Source organism: Rhinoderma darwinii, chromosome 4 (assembly GCF_050947455.1).
Source record: "Rhinoderma darwinii isolate aRhiDar2 chromosome 4, aRhiDar2.hap1, whole genome shotgun sequence".
Lineage (NCBI taxonomy): Eukaryota > Metazoa > Chordata > Amphibia > Anura > Rhinodermatidae > Rhinoderma > Rhinoderma darwinii.
The window spans coordinates 93,561,550-93,580,759 of record NC_134690.1 but is presented as its reverse complement, the minus strand read 5'-3'; the positions used below and the strand labels follow the sequence as shown (position 1 = coordinate 93,580,759).

The following is a 19,210-nucleotide window of genomic DNA, read 5'->3' as shown; positions in this document are numbered from 1 at the left end:
CAGGAATTAAAGCAATGTAGAGATGAAATTTACAAATTTCATTTTTTTTTGCCAAAATTCACTTGTAATACATTTTTTTCAGTACCACAGAAGGTGTTACCCAAGAAACTCAACTCAATACTTATTGCCCAGATTCTGTAGTTTTTAGAAATATCCCACATGTGACCCTAGCGTGCTAATTCACTGAAACACCGGCCTCAGAAGCAAAGGAGCACCTAGTGGATTTTGGGGCCTCATTTTTTTAGAATATATTTTAGGCACCATGTCAGGTTTGAATAGGTCTTGTGGTGCCAAAACAGTAAAGACCCCCCAAAAGTGACCCCATTTTGGAAACTACACCCCTCAAGGAATTTATCTAGGGGTATAGTTAGCATTTTGAACCCACAGTTTTTTTGCTAAATTTATTTGAATTAGTATGTGAAGATGAAAATCTACTTTTTTTCTGAAAAAAACATAGACATTTTTAATTTTTACAAGGAATAAAGTATAAAAAACACGCCAGCATATTTCTTCCGATTATAGCAATACCCCATATGTGGTAATAAACTGCTGTTTGGACCCACAGCAGGGCTCAGAAGGGAAGGAGCGCCATTTGGATTTCTGATTTTGCTGGAATAGTTTTCAGTGCCGTGTCGCGTTTGCAATGCACTGGAGGAACCAAAATAGTGGAAACCCCCCAAAAGTGACCCCATTTTGGAAACTACACCCTTCAAGGAATTTTTTTTAGGGGTAAAGTTAGCATTTTGACCAAACAGTTCTTTTGCTGAATTCATTGGCATTAGTCTGTAAAGGTAAAAATCTATTTTTTTGCTGAAAAAACATAGCCATTTTTAATTTTTACAAGGAATAAAGGAGAAAAAGCACCCCAACATTTGTAAAACAATTTCTCCCGATTTCATAAATATGTCATATGTGGTAATAAAGTGCTGTTTGGACCCACACCGGGTCTTAGAAGGGGAGGAGCGCTATTTGGCTTTTGGAGCTCAAATTTAGCTGGAATAGTTTTTGGGTGTCATGTCGAATTTGCAAAGCCCCTGAGGGGGATCGAAACAGTGGACGCCCCCCAAAAGTAACCCCATTTGGAAAACTACACCACTTAAGGAATCTATCTAGGGGTATTTTGAACATTTAGACCCCACACGTCTTCTGCAGAATTTATTAGAATTGGGCCGTGAAAATTAATATCAACATTATTTCCACTAAAATGTTGAATTTTTTCAATTTCACAAAGGATAAAGGAGAAAATGCACCCCAACATTTGTAAAGCAATTTCTCCCGATTACGGCTGTACCCCACATGTGGTCATAAATGCTTTTTAATTAGAAAGTAATTAACCCTTTCCGGACTGATCCATGTTTTGCTTTTTCTTTTTAATTTTTCCCTCCCCGCTTTCCGAGAGCCATAACGTTTTTATTTTTCCGTCAATAGAGTGGTGCGAGGGCTTATTTTTTGTGGGGCGAGCTGTAGTTTTTATTGGTACAATTTTTTGGTACATACAACTTTTTTAGCACTTTTTATAAAAAATTTTGATAGAGCCAATGTGACCAAAAAACTGCGATTTTTGCCGTTTTAAATTCTTTATTTTTCACGGCGTTCACCGTGCGAGTTCAATAATGGTATATTGTAATAGTTTGGACTTTTACGGACGCAGCAATACCAATTTTGTGTATTTTTTTTTTAATTTTTACATTACTTTAGAGAAAAAATGTGAAAAGTTTTTTTTTTTTTACTTTAAATATTTATTTAATTTTTTCCACTAATAACTATTTACTTTTGTTTTTACACATTTTATTAGTCCCCATAGGATACTTGAAACAGCGATCGTTAGATCACTGGTAGAATACACTGCAATACTAAAGTATTGCAGTATATTGTCATTTTTACATGCTCCTGTAAGAGCGCGATTGCTGTTTCTGTCCGTTAGTCCCGGGTGTCAGCTGTAATACACAGCTGACACCCGCAGCGTATGGCGCGGGCTCACTGCGTGAGACGCTACATACATCACCCCCCACACGACGACATGCTATTAAGTCATGCGCGAAGGGTTTCATGCACAGCGGATGGTTCAAAGTGAAAATTAAAATTTTCGACTGATGTGCCATTTTAGTGCACTATATATTGTGCCCAGTTTGTGCCACAAATACCACAAATAAAATATTAACCGGGTTCTCCCGGGTATGGCGATGCCATATCGGTGCACCTAAACGACTGTTTGGGCACTCTGTAGGGCTCAGAAGGGAGGGAGCGCCATTTGGCTTTTGGAGAGCAGATTTTGCTTGGTAGTAGCTCTGGCGTTTTGCTGTTATTTCAGTTTATAATGTGGGGGGTACATGTAGGCTGGGCAGAGTACATCAGGGGCATCATAAGAGGGTATAATAATGCGGTAAATAAATAATAATCTGCAGATATGTGGCCAGTGTGGCACTTATAAATGGCACCGGATCTTATCCGCTTTTGTAACACTGCACATTTTGCATCGCCATATTCTGGGAGCCAGAACTTTTTTAATTTTTTCACCACCAGAGCCGTGTGAGGGCTTATTCTTTGCGGGACAATCTGTAGATTTCATTGGTACCATTTTGGGGTACATGTGATTTTTTTTTTTTTAGTTATTTTTTTTGGATCACTTTTTATTCCATTTTTCGGCAAGCAAGGTGACCAAAAACAATCAATTCTGACAATGTTTTTTATTTATTTTTTACGGCGTTCACCCTGGGCTATGAATGACCATTATATTTTATTCTGCGGGTCGATACGATTACTGCTATACCATATGTATATTGTTATTTTTACATTTTACAGCGTTTGCGCAATAAAATAACTTATTTATAAAATAAACTATTTTCTGTGTCACCATATTCTGAGAGCCATAACTTTTTTATTTTTCAGTCAGAAAAGCTGTGTAAGGGCTTGTTTTTTGCGGGACGGGATGTAGTTTGTATTGGTACCATTTTGGCATACATGCGACTTTTTGATCACTTTTTATTGTATATTTTCGGAGGGGTGGTGACCAAAAAATAGTGGTTCTGGCATAGTTTTTCGTTTATTTTATTTGCGGTGTTCACCGTGCGGGACAAATAACATTATAGTTTTATAGTTGGGGTCGTTACGAACGCGGCGATACCAAATATGTCCGGTTTGAAGAGGTTTTGTGCTGCCAAAACAGTGGAAACTCCTCAAAAGTGACCCTATTTTGGAAACTAGACCCCTTGAGGAATTCATTGTAGTTTTCATTGGGTGCATGCGACTTTTTGATCAGTTTTTATTCTATTTTTAAGAGGCGTAGTGACTAAAAAACAGCTTATGGCATTTGCACTTAAAATAGTTTTTGTAAAAAAAATAATTTACTTTTTGTGTTGCCATATTCTAAGATGCATAACTTTTTTATTTTTCCATCAAGAAAGCCGTGCGAGGACTTGTTTTTTTCAAAACGAACTGTTTCGATCAGAACCATTTTTAGGTACATGCAACTTTTTGATCTCTTTTTATTCCATTTTTTGGGATGTGAAGTGCCCAAACAATTGTGATTCTGGTACGGTTTATTATTATTTTCTTTTATGGCGTTCACCGCGCGGGATAAATAACGAAATAATTTTTTAGTTCATTACGGATGCGGCGATACCAATTATGTATAGTTAATTTGTTTATTTTTATTAATAATAAAGGACTGATCAGGCAAAAAGGGGGATTTTTACTTTAATTACTTTTAAAACTTGTATTTTCTTCTTTTTAAACAACTTTTTTTTACTTTATTACTTTGTCCCACTAGGGGACTTGAGGGCAGGAGGCCCTGATCGCAATTCTAATACACTGCACTACATGCGTAGTGCAGCGTATTAGAGCTGTCAGCTACTCGCTGACCACAAGCCACTTTGTCAGGACCCACTAGGCTTCCGTAGATTTCATAGCCGGACGCCATTGTTAGGCTTCCGGGTTACCATAGCAACCATCGCTGCCCGCCATCAAGTATCGGGCCGTCGATAGTGGTTTAACCCCTAAGAAGCCGCGATCGCTATTGAACGCGGCTTTTAAGGGGTTAATCAGCGGGGACGCCGCGATCGGTCCCCGCTATAGGAGCTGCAGCAACTGCTGTACGAGACAGCAGCTGTCACTACTCTGTATGTGTCGGGAAGATGGCCGTTCCTACCGTGACGTACTATTCCGTCATGGAGCACGAACGCTATGGTTACAATGACGGAATAGTACGTCACTGAGCGCGAAGAGGTTAAGGTTGTTTTAACTTACTCTGGATCAACACTACAGGGTAATAGGTTGAACTGGATGGACTTGTATCTCTTTTCAACCTTACTAACTGTGTTACTACATTATTTATTTATTTTTCTTAGGGGAGGACTGGAGCTCTTACAGTCTCTCTTCAGCTGCTAGCAACAATCTTTTACAGTCATCCGGCGGTCTACCTACCCCAGACGACACCATCCACTCTCTACCATCATGTGTACGGAGCTCAAGCAGAGCTGTACTGACTGTCAACACCAAGACCACGCAGGTATTAACATAGGAAGGGGTGTATTTATGTCATATACACTTACACACTACAGTATGATCGGTTGCTTTTTCTATGAAATAAGTTTAATTTACTTGTTTAAGCCCTTCACGACTGCCATACGGCTATATACGTTCAATGCCCTGTGCAGTTAGCACGTGTATAAACGTTGACAGCCTGGAGTGCAGTGCTGCCTCAGTGTGAGCAGCACTGCACTCTCATGTCGACCAGGGCTTTAAGACCCTCCCCGGAATACACTATCCATATATGGACAATGACGTCAGCGGCTCTCTCTAGGAGCGGAATCCCTGGTGTCAGATCGCTCTGTGTCGGGTATTCCGCTACTGGAGAAGCCCCTGGTGTCACTAACCATATATGGACAGGGAGGTCAGGAGCTACTCCTGGAGCGGAATCCCCGCTCTGGCAGGGGATTCCACTCTTAGAGTTAACCCCTGACATCACTGTCCATATATGGACAGATATACAGATATATCAGGGGCTTCCTTTAGGAATCTTCGGCCAGAGGGATTCCGCTCCTAAAGGAAGGGGTGCCAGTTTCGGGGGGGGGGGGGGGGGTTTGGCGCTAGCTGCAGCGGGGATATTGCTAAATACAGGGGGGATGTTGCTGTCTACAGGGGGTGTGGCGCTATTTACAGGGGGTGTGGCACTATCTAAAGGTGGTGCTATATACCGAGGGTGTGGTACTATCTACATGGGTACTGTGGAATTATATTGGCACTATATACAGGGGACACTGGTGCAATCTACATGGGCACTGTGTGTGGCACTATATGGGCATTATCTACAGGGAGAACTGTGGCACTATGTGGGCACTGTGGCACTATTTACAGTGGTTACTATTTATGTGGCTACTGGCACTATATATGTGGGCAATATGGCATTATCTACAGTGGTATTGCGTCACTATCTACATGGACACTGTGGTGTTTTCAGGGGGTTGGGACAAATAACCCTAATGAATAAAATTCATCCATTTTTTTTTTAACGTTCTTGAAAAACGGAAGGTAAATGCCGGTTAAAAACGGCCAGACGGCCGGAAAATGGATTCAAATTTTGAAACACATTGATGCAAAACAGCCATGAAAAACTGACCGTTGATTCGTTGTTGACTGCCATTTTTTTCACGGTCGCGTGTATATAGCCCTTTTCACACTCCCCTCACAGCGATCAAATTATTACAGAACGCTACAGTGTATGTGTGTAGATATAGATACTAAGTCAAATCCTCCAAAACACGAGACCGCACTCCTCAATAGTGAAAAAGTGGATTTATTCACCACATGCGACGTTTCAGCCCTACTCCATGGGGCCTTTCTCCCATGGAGTAAGGCTGAAACGTCGCATGTGGTGAATGAATCCACTTTTTCACTATTGAGGAGTGCTGTCTCGTGTTTTGGAGGATTTGACTTCGTGTCTGGGGAAACTGGTCACGTGTCCAAATTGGAATATTGCACCCTGACTCTACGTATTTGGAAAACGGTGCTGCTTCTTTACCTTTTTTGCTATAGATATATATAAAAAAATTACAAAAAAATGTTTTATTTTTTTAATTTTTAGTTATTTGTCTGCTCATAATAAAAATTAAAAACACTGAATTAATTAAACTAATCTAGAAAATGAAAGCCTCATAAGTCTTATAGAAAACAAAGTAAACATAGTTGTGATATTCAAAGCGGTTCCAAAGATATTATCGTTTAAAGAACTGCATATCAATTGAGCGCCTGGAGGAACCTTCCGCTGTCGCTGTATGGATGGATTAATTTATTTAAGATTATATACTTAACTAAATTTTTGTATCTATTTTGTGTCTGTTGTGTTGCGGAATAAATTCTTTCAACTTCTTGATAGTATACTGTGATCGTTTTATTGGCAGGGTGGTGCTCCGCGGTTCAGCCTTAGTCTGTTGCGGGCCCCTGAACAACGGGGGGGGGGGGGGGGCGTTTACCAAATCTTAAGTTCTACTATTTTGCTTTTTAACTGGTGATGGCACGTTGGTGAATAGATAGAGATCTGAGTAATGCAGCGGCTGCACTGGCAGGTGCACTTATGACTTCTTATGAAAGTCTGACTAACTTGCTATATAGATTTAAATCTCCGGGTTGCGTACCTCTGCCGCTTCGGACTGTGGCTTGGAGGACTGCACACGCTCTGTTGCAGGTTAATACGATCCCTTCATACTCGCCTCGGACTCCACTATGGAATAATCCTTAGTTGCCTCATCTTGAATCACTGCCGGGAGCAGGGATGTGGTCGGGGTCAGGGGTCAAATTCCTGGGTCAGGTGTTCGCTGTGGAGTCTGGTTTTGTATCCTCCGAACTTAAGGATAGATTTAACATTTCAGAGTTTTTTTTTTCACTATCTGCAGCTACGGCATGCCCGGTGTGCCAATTTGGCCCTATGTCACCTCAGGTGGGTTTCTCTAGGCTAGAAGATCCTTGGGGCTCCAGATCTCTCAAAGGTCCTCACCCAATTATACACCTTCCTGACAACCCTGGGTGCTAGACCCTTTGATAAGGCATATCTGCAATGGAGTGGTGATGTCCCCAACTTGACAGAAGAAGACTGGCGGGAGGTGGAATCCTCTTTTTACCCCTTCACCTATGACACCACCCCTGGAGAGACATCCCATTCGCTGGACAGGAAGCCTCACCATATAAAAAAGGACACACCTCTCCACACACCCAGTCAGGTTTCCCATTCTCCGGATGGGATTGTCCTGATGGCAAGACACTCTCTCCAGGATTGCAGACCCTCCAGCAGGTACTCTCTTTTGTTCCTGGAGGTGTTCTGAGGGTATAAGTCTCTTAGGGAGTAAGCCATAGTCTGGGGCTGGTATCTCCCGGTCACCGGTTCCCTCTACGGAGGTGGAGATTCCCGCCGCGGGTGGGGTCTCCTCTGGGGAGGGGGAGACGCTCTCCTGTGGTTAGGCCTGGCTCCGGTTACAGGCAGAGAGCCAAGACTCCTGACCCAGCGTTCGGCCGCTTCCGACGCACTGCAGGGACCACTTCCGGTCGCGGCGCACTGCAGTGACCACTTCCGGTCGCGGCGCACGTCCCTTCCGGTGGGAAGGACGCGCGGACGTCCCCATGTGGGGAGGAGGGGCTACAGCGTGTCGTGGCCTGGGAGCCTCCCCAGCCAATACTAGACCTATTTCTAGGCCTGAACCGGAACGGCTTCTCCAGCAAAGCAACCAGCATGGAACCTCCAGGAGAAGCAGCAGGACGCGTGGAACGACCTGAGCGATCAGACCCAGGAAGGTCCTCCAGTCCGGTACTTAGACGGCATGGGATCTTCTAGGAAACATGGTAGGACAGACATTTTTTTCATATTATTAATTCTGTCCTTCCTTGTAAATTGCATGTTTTCCTAGGTCAGAGAGGGTCCCAGGGGGAATATATCCAGCCTCATTAAGAGGGAATGGAAGTACCCTGACAGGAAATTAGGCATTCCCAAGATTTTAAAGAGAAAATATCCCTTTGAGGGGGGCTTAAGTAAGGACTGGGATAGTTTTCCCAGACTGGATGCCCCGATAGCAAAGATATCCAGGAAGAATGCCTTACCGTTTGAGGATCTTGGACCTCTCCCCGATCCTATGGATAGGAAGGCAGACTATTACCTTAAAAGAACCTGGGAAGCCTCTGCGGGGGCCTTTAAGCCGGTTATTGCGGCTACATGTGTAGCCAGGTCTTTAAAGGTCTGGATAGCTCAGTTGGAGCTTCATCTCAGGGACAAGACTCATAGGGATCAGATACTGGCTTTCCTTCCGGTTTTGTCTAAAGCTGCAGATTTTTTGGCTGATGCCTCAGTGGACTCGGTCCGTCTGGCAGCCAGATCCGCACCCTTATCCAATTCAGCCAGAAGAGCAATATGGCTAAAAACATGGAAGAGTGATGCAGGCTCCAAAGGGAGACTTTGTTCTATATCTTCTTCAGGTGATTTTTTGTTTGGGCCCCCACTGGTTGATCTGGACAAAGCATCCGATAAGAGGAGGGGGTTTCCTAACCAAGGCAAACCAGACTCCTTTCGTCCCAGGAAATTTAATAGAAAACCCATTTCCAAGGGACAAGATTTTAGATCCTCTAAAGTCCCTAAAAAGAACAGGGGTTTCTTGTTTTAAGCCTCAGAGTGATCCCAAAAATAAAGATCACCAGCAATGATGCCAGAGGGAGCAGGGTAGGAGGTCGCTTATCCCTTTTCTATCAAGAATGGGAAGGGATCTCCTCAAACAAATGGGTTCTAGATATCATAAGAACTGGGTACAAACTAGAATTCATGTCCCCTCCTCCAGACCGATTCCTCCCGATTAAGAGGCAAAGAATTCAGAAAAACAGCAGGCCCTAGAGTCAGAAGTTATTTCTCTTATCAGGAAAGGGGTTCTGGTACCAGTACCGAGGCCATAGATAGGGAAGGGCTACTATTCCCCCCCCCCCTTTTTTCTGGTAAAGAAACAGGAGGGCCGATTCAGGGTCATAATAAATTTAAAGCAGCCAAACTCCTTCCTGATTTACAAAATATTTCGGATGGAGAGTATCCCCTCTACAGTAAATCTTCTTTTCAGGGATTGTATGATGGCACCAATAGACCTGGAGAATGCTTATTACCATGTCCCTGTTTGCATCACTCACCAGAAGTATCTGAGGGTGGCAGTAGTTTTAAACGACTCCCTAATCCACCTCCAATACAGAGCGCTCCCGTTTGGTATCTCTCAGGCACCGAGAGTGTTTACCAAACTTATATCAGAAAGCACGTCATATATACGGACAAAGGACATTCTGATCATTCCCTACCTAGACGACTTTTTGATAGTGGCAGACACCGCCCAGACCTTGACACTCCATCTACGGTCAGTACAGTCGACTTTCATAGATCTGGGTTGGAATATAAACATAAACAAGTCAGTCTTAACCCCATCCAAAAGATCAATTTTTTTGGGGGATCCTTCTAGACTTCTCCAGACAGATGTCTTTTCTCCCTCAGGGAAAGATCCAGCCTTTGATAGAAAGAGTCTCAGTCCTCTTTTTAGATCATTTGACTTCCTTCAGAAGTGCTATATCGGTCCTGGGCCTTTTGACCTCCTGTATCCCGGCCATAATGTGGACTCAGTTCAGGTCCAGGCCTTTGCAGAGGGACATACTAGGAAAGTGGGACAAGAGCAAGCGCTCTCTAGATCACTCCCTGATCCTTTCCTCAGTAGCCAGACTCGCTCAGGTGGTGGATGAAAGTAGAGAACCTCAGGAGGGGTGTTTCATGGAAAATTTCCCCAACCCTGAGCATTACAACAGATGCCAGCCCCTGAGGGTGGGGAGCCCATGCCTTTAGGGTCAGTGGGATCCTCAAACCTCCATAAGGTCTTCCAATTACAGGGAGCTGGAGGCAGTACTTCAGACAATAAGGAGCACAATTCCTATACTTTTGGGAAAGAGAGTAAAGTTTTTTTCAGACAACACGACTGCAGTAGCATACGTAAACCATCAGGCAGGTACAAGATCAGGGCTTCTGATGAAGTTAGCTACAGAGATCTTTTCCCTAGCCGAGCCACATCTATCGTCCCTTTCATCTGTCCGTCTAATTGGAAGGGACAATCGGGTAGCAGACTTCTTGAGCAGAATACAGTTGCTACAGTTGGAGTGGTCCCAGAATTGGGACGCCTTCCAGATGATTGTGGCCAGGTGGGGGTATCCTTCCATAGACCTGTTTCGCTAACAGGGAGAGCAAGAAGGTGTCCAGATTCTTTTCCCTAGATCCCCGGGAAGATCCAGTAGCAGTAGATGCTCTCTCTCAGAGTTGGAGCCTGGAACAGGGTTATGCCTTTCCCCCTCTCTTTCTACTTCCAGGAGTTTTAAAAAAGATCAGAGAAGGCAGAGCCTCGGTTATCTAGATCGCTCTATTTTGGCCAAAGAGGCCGTGGTTCACCTGGTTGAGGAAGTTGTCCGTAACCCAACCATGGATCCTTCCAGACAGATTAGATCTCCTGTTCCACGGCCCAGTAGTTCATCCAGACATCTCCAGGCTGCATCTTACAGCATGGAGACTGAAAGGGTAATCCTCTGGGAAAGAGGTATCTCTGAGACTGTCATCTCTACTTTACTGTCAAGTAGGAAGCAGGTTACCTCTAAGATATATTTAAGGGACTGGAAAACTTTTCTCTCCTTTTCAGGAATTGATATAGATCCATTAGCAGATCCAGATATTCCCCTGATTTTAGACTTTCTTCAGGCAGGGCTAGACAAAAGCCTCAAGCCCAGTACATTAAAGGTACAGATTTCTGCCCTAAACTCCTTTTTATGATTCCAGATTAGCAGAACACCCCTGGATTAGAAGGTTCCTGATTGCGGCCTCCAGGATAAGACCCCAAATAATATCTTCAGTCTTTCCTTTGGACTTAAATTTAGTCCTTACTGTTTTGATGGGTTCATCCTTTGAACCTTTGGACTCCCTGTCCATTAAGTTTCTCACTCTAAAAATGATTTTTTACTAGCAGTGACCACCGCGCGAAGGGTAATTGAGATTCAGGCCCTCTTGGGTTTCCCCCCCTTACATTTTAGTATTGGACGATAGGGTAATCATGAAAACCTTACCAGGTTTTTTGCCAAAGGTAATTTCCCCTTTTCATCAGGACCAGGAGATTATTCTTCCCTCCTTTTGTGACTCCCCGAAAAATCCAAGAGAACAGGAATTTAATTGTTTAGACATAAGGAGTTGCTTAGTGCACTACCTGGAGGTCACAAAGGACTGGAGGTCTTCAGAGAATCTCATTATTCAGTTCCAGGGTCCAAATAGAGGTTCGGCAGCTAGCAGACCGACAATAGCAAGGTGGATTAAACAGGCCATACACTTAGCCTACGTGGGCCAGAACACTAATCCCCCCAGAGTTCTTTGGAGCCCATTCCACCAGAACTGTAGCTACTTCTTGGGTTGAAAGAGCCAACGCATCTCTACACCAGATTTGCAGGGCGGCTGCATGGAGTTCACCCCACACTTTTATTAAGCATTATAGGTAACCGTTGCATTCAGTCACTGACTTAGCCTTTGGTAGGAAAGATTTACAAGCTGTAGTCCCACCCTAAAACTGGGGTTCTATTTTACATCTCCAGGGGTGCTGTCATAGGTGAAGGGGTAAAAGATGGATTACTTACCGGTAATCTGTTTTTTTATGAACCTATGACAGCACCGCCTAGTTTCCCCCACTTCAGTAAACTTTCTTGATATTTGTTGTATATAGTATATATATGTCTATAAATATAGATTTATGGTGTGGGGTGTCTTTCACTAAGGTGGCGCAGAGAAAAAAAAAGAAAATATGATTAATAAATGTGGCTGTGTCCATACACACACACTGTATACATGAATAAAAGATAACTAATTCTCATCCTGAGTTCTTTCTAAAGACTGGGTGTGTGGAGAGGGGTTTCCTTTTTTATATTGTCCAGCTTCCTGTCCAGCGAATGGGATGTCTCTCCAGGGGTGCTTTCATAGGTTCATGAAAAACAGATTACCGGTAAGTAATCCATCTTTTTTGATTCGGTGGTCAGTGCACGGGACTTTTTCATACAGTCTCAGTTTTTGCATAGGATTTATTACATGCCAGTTAGGCTTAAGAGGATGGGAGCATTGGTTTCGGATAGTTGTTCTCGATGCCAAACGGAGGTCTGTACCTTTCTACATTGTGTGTGGATGTGTCGCAGAATTGCCCCCTTTTGGTCGGAGGTGGTGGAGTTTCTTCATACCCATTATGAGTTGCGGCTTCTTACCCCTCAGATGTGCCTCTTGGGCATTATGAATTAAGTTAATCACTATGCTAAGATATTCTTTCGCTTTGTTCTTTTGTGTGCCCGGAAGATTATAATTATGGCTTGGAAGAACACAGAAAGTCCGAGTATACTGCACTGGCAGCAACTGGTCAATAAATATATACCTATGTATAAAAAGTTGTACCTTAGCAGAAAATGTTCAGATAAATTCGGGAAAATTTGGTCCAGGTGGTTAGAGACTCTAGACACTGCGGTATAATGGTCACTTGAGAGTGACGGAGGTGTGTGTGTGTGTGTTTGGGAGCACAAGGATGACTGAGTGAATGTTCGTTTTGATTCAGTCTGGCTTTCGGAGATGGTAAATATGTACATTTTGTTACTGTCATAAAATGCATATGTTCCGAGTTGACATTTCTATATGGTGCTAATGCCTTTCTGAATGTCTTTCATTTTGTATTGTTTGTATATTGGTACGTGTTTTCTACAACAAAAGTTTTGAAAATAAAGCCGTTTAAAAAAAAAAAGTGCATATCAAAAATGGAAAATTTGCCCTGGACACAGGGGCATCAATGACCCTTGGTCATGAAAGGGTTAAGCCACATCAATGTGAAGGAAAGCACGCAGATTAATTATTCAAGGTAGGATTATTCAAGGCTTTTGACGTGGATAATACATCTCAGTGTGGGAATCTAGAAAAAATATAAAAATAGGCTTACTTCCTTGGATGCTACGTGCTAGGCTTGTCTGGGGATCAAGAACTGTGACAATCTGTTTTATCCTGACTGATCCACCAGCCTATAGGTTCTACTTTAATTGACAAGCACCAAGATTGTATACTACCAGTAGTGGAAATGTGCATAATAATAGAATAAGTAAGGAGATTTACAGTTCAAGAAATGACAACACGGCACACCAGAAAATAAAGATGGAAAACCTTGCCCAGCCTGGTTCTGTAGGCTCTGTTTACATTACGTTAGAGCCCTAAATTCGGCGAATAGGCCCACATTCACCTGGCATAAATCAAAAGTGTCACTTTGTGTTTTTTTCTTCTTTTACAATGAGGTCCCATGGGTGACGTATCTCACTGTGCATCCTAACAATGAGGTGTGTGGCAAAACACAATAATCTTATTATGGCACACATTTAACTACACTACTATAATTCAATAGAAAAAATATCTGAGTCATTTCCATTTTTGGATATTGTTGAATATTGTGTTTCTTACACATCTTACAGAAATAGCTGAAATGTTAGGTTTTTAAGTTGTTGTTTTTTTGTTTTTTTTAAAATAAATAAATAAATGCGTTCACATTATTTATTCTTTGCTTTCATATGTGCCTGTTTTTTGTTTTTTTTAAATTTTGCTTAACCCCTTAATGACCGGGCCATTTTGCACGTTAATGACCAAGGATTATTTTTTGTTTTTTCACGGTCGCATTCCAAGAGTCGTAACTTTTTTTTTATTCCGTCGACATAGCCGTATAAGGGCTTGTTTTTTGCGGGACGAGTTGTATTTTGTAATTGTACCATTTTTAGATGCTTATAACATATTGATTAACTTTTATTAACTTTATTTTAGGAGAGAATTGAAAATAAGCAGCTATTCCAGCATTGATTTTCATGTTATAAATTTACGCCGTTTACTATGCAGCGTAGATAACATGTTAACTTTATTCTATGGGTTGGCACAATTACGGGGATACCAAATATGTAAGGGTTTTATATGTTTTTCCTACGTTTGCACAATAAAAACCCTTTTAGAAATTACTTGTTTCTGCATCGCCGCGTTCCAAGAGCCGTAAGGTTTTTATTTTTCCGTCGATGTGGCCGTACGTGGGCTTGATTTTTGCGGGACAATGTGTAGTTTTCATTAGTACTATTTTGGGGTACATAGGACTTATAGATTAACTTTTATTTTATTTTTTATGGGGGGAATGGGAGAAAAGAGAATTTTGCCGTTGTTTTTTGCGTTTTCTTTGGACGCCGTTCATCCGGCGGTTTGATTAATGTGTTCATTTTATTGGTCAAGTTGTTACGATCGCGGGGATACCATATATGTGTATGTGTGATTTGTTTTGACAGTTTTACTAAATAAAACCACTTTTTGGGCCAAAAAAGTAGTTTTATTTGACTTTGACTGTGACTTTGACTTTGACAGTTTTTTTTGTTTTTTTTCACAAACTTTATTTAACTGATTGTCATTTTTTTTTTAAGTCCCATCAGGACACTTCACTATGCGATCTGTTGATCGAATATATAATGCTTTGGTATACTTAGTATACCGAAGCATTATTGCCTGTCAGTGTAAAACTGACAGGCAATCTGTTAGGTCATGCCTCCGGCATCGCCTAACAGGCAGATGCTGAAGACAGACCTGGGGGTCTTTGTTAGACCCCCGGCTGTCATGGAAAGCCGACGGCGACCCGCGATTTTGTTTGCGGGGGCGCCGATCGGGTGACAGAGGGAGCTCCCTCCTTCTGTCAAACACATTAAATGCCGCTGTCACTATTGACAGCGGCATTTAATGGTTTAAACTGCCGGAATCGGCGCGCGCTTCGATTCCGGCAGTTGCAGCAGGAGCCAGGCTGTGTATAACAGCCGTGCTCCTGCTGCTGATCGCATGGGTACGCTGTCAGTACCCGCGCGATCACAGGACGGATATATCCGTCCTCCTGCGCGAACAAGCAGCTGCTGAGGACGGATATATCCGTCCTTCGGCGTTAAGGAGTTAAAGGCTATGTAAACTTTCGTACCTTTTTTTATGTGTTTATGTGTATGTGTTTCTATACATTAAATTAAAATTGACATTTTATTTAAAAAAAAATTAATTGCTTTTTTCACTGCAGCTTCTATGTATGCACTATACATAGAGGCTGCATAGCGCTGCTGTAGATCAAATCCAATAGTCAGCTGACGGATTTGACTTGAAGCGGCGCTATGCAGCTTCTATGTATAGAGCATACATAGAAGCTGCAGCGTAAAAGTAAATAACATTTTTAATAACTGTAAATTTAAGAAAAATTATATAAACATATTGTACATTTCATTAAAAAAAAAAGGCTACAAAGGTTTACATAGCCTTGAAGGTGCAACTTACATTGTGCAAGATGACTCTTCAATTATGCCACTGGTGGCAACCTCACCCATTGTTTACTGTTGATATGAATTGCTCAGGCATACCTAAAAATTCTTGCCAGCAGCGACATTAGTAAATGCCACATTTACAATGCCTAGCTAGCGGCTCTAGGGAGAGACTTTACTAGGCAACTATTACGCTGTCCGCCGGGGTGGGACGTCTCCTCACCGATGATTGTTTTGATGGAAAATATTAATCTTCATTACCATCATCCAAACGATCAAAAATGGTTCCGTGTAAACTTAACCCCTTCCCGACATCCGCCGTACATGTACGGCGCTGTCGGGAGGTGCTTCCTGCAAAGCGCCGTATATGTACGGCGCAGTGATGGTGCGGGCTCAGAAGCAGAGCCGGCACCATCACCGCTGGGTGACAGCTGTATTATACAGCTGGCACCCTCCTGTAACTGCCAGGACCGGAGCTACTCTCCGATCCGGCAGATCAACCCCTCAGATCTGATAGGTTTTCACCCTACCGGCAACCCAGTGATGCAAGCGCTGGGTTGCTGTGGCAATCGGACGGCAGAAAATGGCGTCCGAGTCTGCCTTGTACGGGAGCCGATGAGGACCCGCCTGCGGCGCGTCCTCATAGGCTTGCTGTCAGTGAATAACTGACAGTGCTAATACACGTATGTAGTGCAGTGTATTAGAGTAGCGATCGGGGCATCAGGCCCTCATGTCCCCTAGTGGGACAAGTCAGAAAAGAAAAAAAAAGATAATAAAAATGTGGTAAAACAATAAAAACACACATTTCAAATAAAAATAAAGCTAAACTGACTTTTTTCCCATAGTAAGTCTTTTATTATGGGAAAAACCGTAAAAATGAAAAAAAAAAACTATACATAATTGGTATCGCCGCGTCCGTAACGACCCAAACTACAAAACTGTTATGTAATTTATCCCGCACGTTGAACGCCGTAAAAAAAAACATGAAAAACAACGCCAGAATATTTGTTTTTAGGTCACATCTCCTTCCAAAAAATGCTATAAAAAGTGATCAAAAAGTCACATTTACTCCAAAATAGTACTAATAAAAAATGACAATCCGTCCCGCAAAAAATAATCCCTGACACCGCTTTGTGCACGCAAAAATAATAAAGTTATGGGTCTTAGAATATGGCGACAGAGAAAACAAATGATTTTATAAAAAAAGTGATTTTATTGTGCAAAAGCTGCAATACATAAAAAAAACTATATAAATTTGGTATCGCCGTAATCGTATCGACCCGCAGTATAGAGCTAACATGTAATTTAGGGCGCACTGTGGATGCCGATAAAAAAAACAATAAAAAACTATTCCAGAATTGCTTGTTTTTGGTAATTTCCTTTACCAAAAAATGAAATGAAATAAGTGATCAAAAAGTCGTATGTGTTCTAAAATGGTACCAATAAAATCTACAGCCCGTCTCGCAAAAAACAAGCCCGCACACCGCTCAATCAACTGAAAAATAAAAAAGTTACGGCACTAGTAATGCGGTGATGAAAAACATCTCAATGCGCAGGCCGGAGGGGAACATTCCTTCAGTTTCAGGGCCCTAGTATTTAGGAACTAGGAAAGGGAAGGGACATAGCACATCCGCTGGAAGCGAGGGCGCCCGTATTATACCAGCGCAAAACTTTCCCAGTAATATTTCCCAAACTACGAAGGAGAAAAAGTCCCCAAAAGGTGCAGAGCGTTACAGAAGGGGAGTGAGAAAGAAAACCGTTTATCAGTGTGACACCGGCCTGTGCATAATGGATCGCTTCACAGCGTAACACACATCTATGGATAATTGTATTATTTACCCCATTATTATACCCTCTTATTATGCCCTGATGTTCTCCGCACAGATTACATATACCCCTGATATACTCCGCACAGATGACATATGCCACATTATAAACGGAAATACCAGCAAAACCCCAAACAAAACTACCAAGCAAAATCCATGCTCAAAATGGCGGTCTTTCCCTTCTTAGCCCTACAGTGTGCCCAAACAGCAATTTATGGCCACAAGTAAGGCATTACCATACCCGGGAGAAACCGCTTAACAATTTATGAGGTAAGATTCTCTAGGGGCACAAAATCTTGTGCGGTGAATGGGCAGATCAGTGGAGAAATTGCAATTTTCACTTTGCACAATCCACTGCGTATTCATTTCTGAAAAACACCTGTGGAGTCTAAATTCTCACTACACCCCTTGATAAATGCCTTTAGGGGTGTAGTTTCTAAAACGGGGTCACTTTTGTTTGGTACATCAGGGGTTTTGCAAATGCAACATGGCGTCCGCAAACCATTCCAGAAAAATCTACGCTCCAAAAGATAAATACTGCTCCTTTTCTTCTGAATGCTCCCATATATGTAAACAGCTGATTATAACCACATATGGGGTGTTACCGTACTCGGGAGAAATTACTTTACAAATGTTGGGGTGCTTTTTCTTCTCTATTCCTTGTAAAAATGTTGATCTAAAACTACATCTTGTTGGAAAAAAAAATAATTTTTCATTTTCATGGCTTAATTCTAATTAATTCAGCAAAAAACCTTTGGGATCAAAATTTTCACTATACCCCAAGATGATTCCTCAGGGGGTGCAGTTTCCCAAATGGAGTCAATTTTGGGGTGTTTCCACTGTACTAGTACTACAGGGGCTCAGCAAATGTGACATGGCGCCCAGAAACCATTCCAAAATCCAAATGGTGCTAGTTCCATTCTGAGCCCTACCGTGTGTCCAAACAGATGTTTGTGACCACATGTGGGGTATTGTTTTACTCGGGAGAAATTGCTTTACAAATGTTGTGGTGCTTTTTCTCCTTCAGTCCTTGTGGAAATTAAAAAAAAATACCTAAACCTACGTTTTCTTTGAAAAAATGTAGATTTTCATTTTTACGGCCTACTTCCAATAAGTTCTGTAAAACACCTGTGCGGTCAAACTGCTCATTGTACCCTTAGATAGTTTCCTCATGGGGTGTAGTTTCCAAAATGGGGTCACTTGTTGGGGGTTTCCACTGTTTTGTCCCCTCAGGAGCTTTGCAAATGCGACATGGCCTCCGCAAACCATTCCTGCTAAATTTGAGTTCCAAAAGCCAAATGGCGCTCTTTCCCTTCTCAGCCTCGCCGTGTGTCCAAACAGCCGCTTATGACCACATGTGGGGTATTGTTTTACTCGGGAGAAATTGCTCTACAAATGTTGTGGTGCTTTTTCTACTTTAGTTCTTTTGGAAATGAAAAAAAATTAGCTAAACCTACATTTTATTTGAAAAAATGTAGATTTTCATTTTCATGGCCTAGTTCCAAAACTTTTTGCAAAAAAACTGTCCGGTCAAAATGCTTGCTACACGCCTAGATAAATTCCTCGAGGGGTATAGTGTCCAAAATGGGGTCACTTGTTGGGGGTTTCCACTGTTTTGTCCCCTAGGGGGCTTTGCAAATTCAACATGGCCTCCGCAAACCATTCCTGCTAAATTTGAGCTCCAAGAGCCAAATGGCGCTCTTTCAATTCTAAGCCCTGCCGTGTGTCCAAATAACCGTTTATTACCACATGTGGGGTATTGTTTTACTCGGGAGAAATTGCTCTACAAATGTTGTGGTGCTTTTTCTACTTTAGTTCTTTTGGAAATGAAAAAAAATTAGCTAAACCTACATTTTATTTGAAAAAATGTAGATTTTCATTTTCATGGCCTAGTTCCAAAAATTTTTGCAAAAAAACTGGCCGGTCAAAATGCTTGCTACACCCCTAGATAAATTCCTCGAGGGGTGTAGTTTCCCAAATGGGGTCACTTTTGGGGGGTTTCCACTGTTTTAGTTCCACAAGACCTG

General features: G+C 42.2%; 1 protein-coding gene across 1 annotated transcript in view; it reads left to right on the top strand.

Moving 5' to 3' along the window:
- Nucleotides 1-19,210, top strand: part of PASK (PAS domain containing serine/threonine kinase) — a 145,622-nt gene that overhangs the window by 10,684 nt on the left and 115,728 nt on the right. Inside the window, exon 3 of the mRNA XM_075861368.1 lies at nt 4,347-4,507. Coding sequence (XP_075717483.1) covers nt 4,347-4,507 — 161 coding nt within the window. The remainder of the gene's footprint in view (nt 1-4,346; nt 4,508-19,210) is intronic.